We start from the raw sequence: 10,319 nt of genomic DNA on the forward strand, positions 1-10,319 counted from the left end.
GTAACACCAACTGGGATGACATTCTCTGCCGGTTTTGCATATCTGGAGGGTGAACGTCTTAATAATGTGGTTTGGGTTTTAAAATGCTTCTGAGGTATATTTTTAAGACGTGATGTCTTCCCTGGAGTTATTGTCACTGACAGAGACCTAGCATTGATGAATGCAGTGAAAACTGTATTTCCTGAGTGTATAAATTTGTTGTGTACCTTTCACATAAACAAGAACGTGAAGGGCAAATGTAAATCATTAATTGGTCAAAGAAATGCTTGGGAATATATCATGAATGTCTGGGGAACTCTTGTTGATTGTCCTTCGGAGTAGCAGTTTGATGAGTACCTGAAGAGGTTTGAAATGGTTTGTTCACCTTGGCCAATGTTTGTTGATTATGTGAAGGATACGTGGATAATCCCACACAAGGAAAAATTTGTTACTGCGTGGACGAATAAGGTGATGCACTTAGGGAACACAACAACAAAGATGTATGAAATTGTTCACTTATTTCAATTAATGTTGATGAATTGATGGATTTTTATTGTTGTATATGTTTATTGTTATTTGTGTATTTGAAATGTAGGGTTGAATCTGCTCACTGGGCTTTAAAAAGAGTGTTACAAAATAGCCTTGGAGACTTATGTAGTGTTTGGGATGCCATGAACAACATGGTGACACTACAACACACAGAAATTAGAGCATTATTTGAAACAAGTACACATGTCGTTGGACATGTATTCAAAAAAACCTTATACAAGAGTCTTATTGGAATGATTTCAAGGTATGTTTTAAATCAAATTGCTACTGAATTTGAGCATGTTCACTATGCTGGCAACAATCCTTCCAGTTGTGGTTGTGTGATGAGAACGACGCACGGTCTTCCTTGTGCTTGTGAGCTATCCAAATATGTTGTTGGTTGCATCCCGTTGGATTCAATCCATATGTTCTGGAGGAGACTCAGTTTTTCAGATCAAGGGATATCTGAGCCTGAGGTGAGCATCAAGGAAGAAATGGAAACAATATACAAAAGATTTGATGAACTTGATGTTTGTGGTAAGTTTACTCTAAAGACAAAGCTTCGGGGAATTGCATACCCTGATCAAAATTCGATGTGTCCCCCTCCAGTAAAGGTTAACACAAAAGGTGCACTGAAGAACCCGATGAAAAGAAACCCAAGGTCAACAAAGCGTGATCCATCTTACTGGGAGTATGTAGATACTTTTCATTCTCAGCAAAATAGCAATTCGTCATTAAGGCATAGTTCATCATCTTCTGACCAACCCAATCCAAGAAGGATGATGCTTATGTTGGATCAATTTCAACCATTTATCCACGACTTCATTGATAATATTGTTGATGTCGGAGCTAATGGAAATTATGGATATCAGGCGGTTGCCGGTTTATTAGGTATGGGTGAAGACTCTTGGTTGTTGGTCCGCACCCATCTGCTTATAGAACTTGCCAAATTCGTAGAAGACTATCAAGCTCTTTGGTGGCACAGACAGATTTGAGGATTTAAGGATGTCACTACATGCTGATGGGTTAACCACGGTATTTAATTTGTGTTTTTGATTTTTAAGACTTAACTTTAAAATAAACTTTGACGTCTATATTTGTTTCATTCAGGTCACTATGGATAAGTGGATGGATATAACCGACATGAGATATGTGATTGTATCAAGGTATAATGTAATCCTTGTATCCTTGTCTCACCAACAAAGCATGACGTTCTTTCCTCTTAGAAGTCAACCACCGGGAGATCCTTCGGTGCATCGCATAATTTGTATCGGTCACATCTATGACAATCCTTTTGTTCAGGTACATTGTAGATATAATTTTTTTTTATATTTATGCAATCAGTTGTGTACAATTGAGTTAATACTTATTTATTTTTGCATGTACAACAGATTTATTTAAAAGATCGTTGTCCTTTACCGTCGATAGCATTGTTATGGTCCACCAATTGTCATACTCAGGCGAAGCAGTGACCAACTCCATATATTAGTAGAATGCAACATTATAGAAGCTTGATGTCATACAAAAGAGACTAAGTTGACTTAAATGATGATTGAAAATGTACCTTTGTTTATTGGTTATGTTAACATAAAAATTTGTTGCTTATTCGAAAAAAAAAATCATTGCTGCAACTAAAATAAAGTGCGCATGTATGATAAGTCGTTGTTTGAGTTGACAATACATTGGGAAATGCAAGCGTATTAACATAAAGCATGACAAGACACTGTAAGACTTGACTACACGTTGGGAAACACAAGTGTGTTAACATAAAGCGTGTTACCATGTCACGTTATTGGTGTGGTTGACAACATAGACATAAATCATGTGCACGCATATGCATTTATTCTACTCTACTCTTTGAACAAAGTATGACATTCTTGGGAGAAACAAGCAGTCAGACAATTGTGAACTCCACATTAGCTTTTATTTTCCAAATGGTTTCATTATTCACAACAACAATGGTGTTTATTTTCAAACCTCCACTCCGGTACCTTTTCGAGTACCTAATGTTTGTGATTTCCAAACGTTAAAAACCATAATACACAATACCCTTCAGCTAACCAACGAATAATATTTGGATGAAATTTACTACTAGCAATCATTCACAGATACAGGTAACCATCTTCGCTTTCAATGTATGCAACTAAAAAATGATGATGATGTTAACACAATGTTGCTGTGTAATAATCAATTTTCATGTGTTAGTCCGATTGAGTTATTATGCATCATTGGTAGAACACCAGATGATATACTAAACTTACTTGAAGCCACTATGACCCCTACTCATGATGCCCTACTTTATTACAATGGGAGGTGGAACATGTCACACCAAAATGAGTTTGTTGGTTACTCGTTCACAGGAAAAAATTCCAAAAAGTTTGACATTCTTTCCGAATGTACCATGGATGAATTGAAGGATTTGATCAAACAAGTTGCGCCTTAAGGGATTCCCCCTTATGGTATTCATCAAACACAAACGGGAAGACGATTATTTTTTCAACAACCAAGTCACTATGAGTATTCAGATAACATTATCAAATTCAAAATTATTGAACTTAAAACCAACGATGACGTGCTGAACGTGTTAGTGCAATCAAAACTACTGAAAAAAAATCGGGCCAATAGAAATTTTAACTGTTTTTAGTAAGCATGTAATAGAAAGGGAAGATAATGTGTCCTTGTCGCAAAATTAGCATGCCTTAGTTGTTGTATTTGATGCTAATTTGTTTTCATTTTGTTGAAGTGAATGTATTGTTTAAGTTAGTGTAATGTTATTTTATGTTTGTAATCATTTTACGTTTAAATTCGTGCAAATTTTATGTTATTCATATTCAAAAATAAAATTGCCTTCTAAAATGAAAAAAGAAGAAGATAAAAGCTTCTCGAGGATCAACTTACTCGATAACATACTTGTGGATCAACTTCCTCCATAACAAACTTGCGAATCAAGTATAACATCTGCGGATCACATTACAACACATGCGGATCAAATAGCATCAGTTGAATACACACTAATCACTTTAAATGCTCACGGGGTATTTTCGTCTTTTCGCTATGGGTGATGGTGTCCCAGCAATAATGCTCGGTGCACAGGTCGCTCCTCTTTCCATTCGAAATCATGTCGGAACCCAAGATACGTGATGTGCTGATCAGCTGCGCCGAAGACACACACCAAGGTTTTGTGGGCCATCTCTTTAAATCTCTCACAGATCTCGGATTCTCCGTGAAGGTAGTCTCAGGAGACCATCGGGATCTTAAGGAAGAGGAAATTGAATGCTTCAGGGTTTTCATTATTGTTTTTTCCCATCACTATGCAACTTCTTCATCTCGCTTGGATAAACTTACCGAGATCATAAATAAGTACGGTGCGGCAGAAGATCGACGCATTTTTCCATTTTTCTTCGAGGTGGAACCGAATCATGTACGGTTTCAAAGTGGTAGTTTTGAAATAGCTTTTGATTCTCATGCCAACCGTGTGGAGTCTGAGTGTTTACAGAGGTGGAAAATTACTCTGAAAAAAGTAACTGATTTTTCTGGCTGGAGTTTCAATCGGTACCCCCATCTAACCATTTTTTTTTGTCTCTTCCTGTTTTCATCTGTCTAGTTATATATATATATATATATATATATATTGTTAGTTAGTTCATTAAATGTTAGTTACCTCTTATAGCAATTAGCAACTCTCTATTAATAGCATGTAAACATACTGATAGCACCGTGGACTCAATGCTAATCACAGGCCCAAAAGGATTATTAAGAGGCCACAAGGATGGGAATAATTTGTTCACTAAAGCATCAGACCATTACTCGAATTCTGTTAGTAGTGGGTAGTATTGGAATCAATATCTGTTAGTGGCTGTCCCCCTAGTGCTTAGCCATTCTGTTATGTTTGTTTCGCTCTTTATCATTCTGTTATTGTTGTTCTTATCCTATTAGCAAATTTAAGCCTATAAATAGTGATATATCAATGAAAGGGGGCAAGTATTAGCAAGCCAAAACCCTGTCTTCTTACCTTTCTTTCTGGAGGTATTTCCTGGCCTCGAATACAGGAAGCCAATTTCCCTTAAGAGCCATCACATACTCATTTGCATATTATTCAATCAATCACACAATACTTTTCATGGTACTCCTCTCCTCTTCTCTATTATAATCTTTACGGCGTATGGCTACACCATGTTGGTGTTACCTGCGTATATTCTCAAAGATATGTATATCAAAGTATCAAGCACACTATGAACTAAACCTTGCTTGTTATAAATATCAGGACATGGATATGATGCATTTAATAGGGCTAACTTCACCTAAACTCCTTTGATTGCGCAGGTCCGAGAAAACATATCAATACCAGGTTATTGAGAAAATAGTTCAAAAGGTCTCTGACCATGTTGCTTGCTCAGTTGGATTACATTGTCGAGTGGAGAAAGTTAATGATCTTTTGAAATCTGAATCTGACGATACAGTGAGGGTTTTGGTATATGGAGAATCTGGAATAGGCAAAACAACTGTAGTTCGTGGAGTTTGTCGTTCCAATGGGGGGAAATTTGCCTATTATTGCTTTCTTGAGAAGGTGGGAGAAAATTTAAGGAATCATGGATCAAGACATCTCATAAGGATGCTTTTCTCTAAAATAATTGGTGACAATGATAGTGAGTTTGGAACTGAAGAAATATTACGGAAAAAGGGAAAACAACTGGGAAAGTCTCTTTTGGTTTTTGAAGACATTTTTGATCAAGAGCAGTTGGAATACATTGTTAAAGTAGCATCAGACTGCTTTAGTTTCAACTCCAAAGTCATTATTACAGCTGAGAAAAATTGTTTCCTAAAATGTCCTGAGATTGAAATATATGAGGTAGAAAGGCTCACAAAGCAAGAGAGTACTGATTTGTTTATTTTGAAAGCGTTTAATTGTCGGAATCCAAAAATTAAGCATTTGAAAATTATCACACAAGCAGTAACTATGGCTCCTTGGGTTCCATATACTTTGGAACTGATAGCTTCCTACTTTCGTGAAAAAAGTGCAGAACATTGTCAGCGTATATTAGATGAATATGAAAAAATTCCAAATGAAAAAAAGAAACAAGTGATAGTTCAAATGATCTTTGATGCTTTGAGCTGTGATCAGAAGAAAATGTTAATTCATATTGCCTATAACCTCATTGGACAAGAAAAGGCAATAGTTGAAGACAGACTTCATCGTCTTTTTGGTGTTTGGGCAAAAGATGGTATTGACATGTTGCTTCATAAATCTCTTGTAAAGATTGATGAGCAAGGTCAGGTGACAATGCACCACTTGACACATAACATGGTAAAAGATATGGTAAGACTAATATAGATGGTTTGGTTTTTCATTTTCAATTTGATATATCTCCTTTAACGATGAAGCTTCATTGTTTATTCATGTTACTTTGTATACAACACAATGGAACAGGAGTATGGCAAAAAAGAAGACCAACCTGCATCAAATTATGGGAGCATGTGTGATTTGATGGAATTGGACAAAAACGTAAGACCTATATGGATGAATTATTTTCATCTTTCACCTTGATACATCTCCTTTAACAATGGATTATTGTTATTTATACATGTTACTCTGTATACAATGGAAATAGGGGTATGTCATGGAAGAAATCCAACCTTCGTCTAATGATTACGAACCAATGGAATATGAATATCAAAATTGTTCTACCTCCTCTTCTTGAGATCCTTCATGATGTTATTTAAGATCTGCTTCCCTCTTTTCCAAGGTAAACATGCTTGATGCCATGCAGTGCCAGATAATGCTAAATGTTTTAATAAATTCAAGGTGCAAATTGCTCCCTCAATGTGTATGATGCTTTGACATGGATACCATGGCAGTTACATTAGGGGAACAATTTGTACTAATGTGTAAGGTCTTGGGATTATCAAAAGTTAGATTTTGACATTAGTTAGTCCAGCATTACGAAAATTGCTGGGGAAATTCTATTTTGAATTTGAACAAATCCTTTGGTGAGATTGTAGACTTAAATGTTTATTTTCAAATGAAATTGGTCCCATGTTATTTAAATTTTTCTGATTTATAGTGATTTTTACATTGGAAAGGTTCTATGAGTTAAAGTGCTGGACGGCATGTTGTTGAATCAACTGTTTGCTTGCTATTTGAGTGTATGAGATGCATATGAAGTGTGAGTTGCATGATCTTTTGTTTCCCTGCTTATTAATGCTTAAAATGTGATTAGTTCTAGCTGAGCTTAATGCCAATTAGTGACAGCTGACAAGTGTGGATTGAAAATTGGTTAAGTGAAGGGGGTGTATCAGTTGTTGGTTACTTATTACTGCAGTAGCTCTGTCTTGCATGAATTGATGTGTATTTTCTATTCTAATATTTTGAATTTCTTTTGTGAGATTGTAGATTTTACTTTATATTTTCAAATGCAATTGGTCCCTTGTTTTGAGGATAAAATTATGCTTCAATCAAGGTTTTGGTTTTGCTAAGAGTTGATGAACTATCATCAGCATTCTTCAATCTTCATTTCATTAGATGCTTTTCATCAAAAAGATTTTAAATAGTGTTCACGCATATGTATTTTCCATATAGTATCTAAGTATATGAACCTATGAGTATTCAGGGGATTCGCTTTCAAACCCAACTTATATAGTTACTTATTGGAATCATTGGATTTCAAAAGAATGAATTGTGAGGATGGGGAGTAACTCTTTTAAAGCTGCATTTAGAGTAATTTGATTCCTACTCACACACACACACAAGTGTGAGATGAAATCTTACATTAGATATGAATGAGAGAAAGTTGAACACTATATAAGTGAGGATAAGACTCATGAGCCTGAGCCTTAAGGTTTTGGGTTTAAGTGTGATATCAAGTTCACTTATGTAGTTGCTCATGACTCATTGATAGAAATTTTTCCAGTGTTATCATAACCAAACATGAACGGTCAAGGTTTAATGTCATGTGATCACTTTTAGAGTTACTCTTCATTCTCACCATTCATTTTCTTGAAATCTAATGGTTAGGACGAAGAGTAACTTTCTCTCTCTCTTTCTATATATATATATATATATATATATATATATATACAATGTTGTTAAATAGCGACCATAGCACCGCCATGGTGGAATGGCTTGGTGGATATTTTCATCACCCGCCACAGGCAATTTGTGAAGGGAGGCTCGCCATGACAGCGCCATAAGGCGCAATGGTGTGTGTATATGGCAGAATTTTGGCCTTCCGCCATGTTCCGCCATCTTTCATTGATAACACTGTATATATATGCACTACTTTTCTCATACTTCTAATTTGCTTTCCATTAGTTTCCTTTTTCTAAGTTCAATACTTCATGATTTTAAATGATCAAATATTTAAACTTGGATTTAAGAGAAGTAAGAAAAGCTTTTTGGTAGGAAAGAAATGTTTTCCAGTTTGGAACAACATGCAAAAGGATTTCCATAGTGAATCCATTACCTTCGTAAATATCAAAGAGAAAGAGATAATGAAATTACTCATGCATCATATTATCTGCCCCCACATGAACAAGCTGTTGATTCCTTAGATAATGCACAGTGATGTGTATGGGGCGAGTTGTCCTGCACGGATTAGTTGTTATCCCTTCGGGGACATGCACACTTTGCCCTTTATGGGAGCATTGTTAAGTGATAAGTTGGTAAGTCGCTAAGCAGTGGTGGATCCAGAAATTTTTCTTAGTGGTAGTAAGAAATAATTTTTAATGTTTTCACAAAAGTAAAATATCACAAGGTACTACAAAATATATAATGTCATGATAAAAGAAATCTAAAGTACTTAAACATCTACAAATTATAATTTTCCTCTATACATTTTTATACTTTGAAAATGTTTTATGATTTTTTCATTGTTAATACTATAAAAAATTACGGTGTGCTCTATGCAAGTATGTGGTGTTTTTTTTTTGTATTACTGTTACAATAATAAGAATTGGGCTAAATGGTTTGTGCTTAAGCATGTAATTTTTGTATTGAATGTCTTATGTTTGTTTGAGCTTTGGGTTAAAAAAAATCCAATGGAGGCAATTTTTTTTTTTTTATATGCATTAACAAATAAAAAAAATCTGGTTGGGCAATTGCCCCCACAACAGATAATGTGTATCCGCCAGGGTCGCTAAGTCATTAGTTCCTTTAAGAAATCTATCTTGCCCTGCGTGGAGAGTTGTTTCATTCCTATATGGAATGCATTTCTATTTACGTGCGGGCTAGTTGTTGTTCCTACGGAGCTATGGGTACTCCATGCATGATTGTACCTTAATTGAAAGAGAGGAACAAAATAAATAGGAAAACATGCATTCCATGCATCATAGGTGCCAAGCATTGATTGATATAATTGTGAATAATTGATTACCTCTATACTTTATTGTTGAAGTTTTGGTTGACATGACAGACTTGTTTTATGATTGATTGACTTGTTTATGATCTATTTCACATCATATCTGTATACATGTGCTTGGAGAAATGATGTTATTCATGAGTGGTTGAGTATTAGTTGAGTGTGATGTGTTTAAGGACGATTGCTTGATTCTGCCATGTCAATGGATTCTTCTACTAGCAAATATAGTTTGATAAGATCTATGTGTTTGAAATACTATTGATAATCATGGATACCTATGTGTGTATGGTATGCTCTGTGAATAGATTATAGGTGTGTTTGAGGACTGTTTATTGTAAGATAATAAAGGTAAGCGATATGCATGTATAATGTTGTAAATGGTATTGTATACCTGACTGAGTGTAACTAACCTATGTCTTATGTGTGGTGTGTAGTATTTATTAGTCTCATGTTTATCTGTTATAACATAATCTCACTCCTTTTGTCTCTCTTTCTTTTTATGGTCTTACTTTTTTGTCAATCGGCAGATGGACGAGAGGCGGCACATCCTCTTTTTATTTTTTTATTCTGAGGAGGGCTTAATGCCCAGGAAAACTGAACACAAATCGTACGGGACATAGGGAGCCCCATAATGTCCTTAACCAAGAGCATATCACACCCAGGAGGCGGTGAGCTCTTAACATGCAGGTCAATATCTTCATGAAAGGTGACACATCTGAATCACCCTGGATTAGTTTTTGGCTTGAAGCCATAGGTTTTGATAGTAGTCATGTAGGTGGTATTGGGGGTTCTCCTCGTAACTCTCCACTGTCTAGTGACTCTGGTGAGTCTTATAACTCCTTCTGACCTTTCAAGGTTAGAGTTGGAGCTTACATTCCTTTTGGGTGCCTAAGGATGTTTTGGATCATGTCTGGTAGAGTTTTGTTGTTCGTTAAGTGATTGTAATGTTTGTATGTAACAATCATGTCGGATTAGGTCCTGCTGGAGTTATTCGTGATATTTTGTATATAGTTACATGTCACATGTGTCTGCTTTGTAGACCTTGATGCTCTTATATTTATAAGTGGGATGCAAGTTTGTTCCTGCTTGTTTTATATTCCACAATCCTTTACATGTTTATAAAAGTGCTTATCAGGTATCAAGAGAAAAAATATTGTATGATATTCGAATTAATACGTTTAACTAAATTTGTATATATTCTTCTATAAATTGTCTATTAGGTATCTTCAGACGAAACCACTTGAAAAGACTTGAAAAGTAGGACATCTCGTGGAAGTATATGTTTGTGAATCTATATACTATGTTTTCTAATCACATAAACTACATTTCTTATGTGAGATTAATTCTTCTCTTTTATTTTAATTTAATATATGATTTATATTTTTATTTTCTGTGACCTTCCAATTCACTAAATATTTTTAACTCTTGGATAAAAAACCAAAGCAACTTAATGACATC

General features: G+C 35.2%; 1 protein-coding gene across 1 annotated transcript; it reads left to right on the plus strand.

Annotated features, from left to right (window-relative positions):
* Nucleotides 1-3,548: 3,548 nt before the first annotated feature.
* On the plus strand, nucleotides 3,549-9,955 carry LOC100775324 (TMV resistance protein N). The gene is made up of 5 exons (XM_003542772.5): nucleotides 3,549-4,059; nucleotides 4,831-5,824; nucleotides 5,936-6,010; nucleotides 6,117-6,251; nucleotides 9,389-9,955. Exons 1-4 carry the CDS (start codon nucleotides 3,626-3,628, stop codon nucleotides 6,204-6,206), a joined length of 1,593 nt encoding a protein of 530 aa, XP_003542820.1. The 5' UTR covers nucleotides 3,549-3,625; the 3' UTR covers nucleotides 6,207-6,251; nucleotides 9,389-9,955.
* Nucleotides 9,956-10,319: the final 364 nt, after the last annotated feature.

This window comes from Glycine max, chromosome 13 (genome assembly GCF_000004515.6).
Source record: "Glycine max cultivar Williams 82 chromosome 13, Glycine_max_v4.0, whole genome shotgun sequence".
Classification (NCBI taxonomy): Eukaryota; Viridiplantae; Streptophyta; class Magnoliopsida; order Fabales; family Fabaceae; genus Glycine; species Glycine max.

Excerpts from the sequence above, each read along its gene's own strand:
- LOC100775324 (XM_003542772.5), top strand. The coding sequence starts at position 3,626 with ATGTCGGAACCCAAGATACGTGATGTGCTGATCAGCTGCGCCGAAGAC. Across the intron at positions 4,060-4,830 it reads TCTGGCTGGAGTTTCAATCG|GTCCGAGAAAACATATCAAT; the intron begins GTACCCCCATCT and ends TTGATTGCGCAG. Across the intron at positions 6,011-6,116 it reads TGATGGAATTGGACAAAAAC|GGGTATGTCATGGAAGAAAT; the intron begins GTAAGACCTATA and ends CAATGGAAATAG.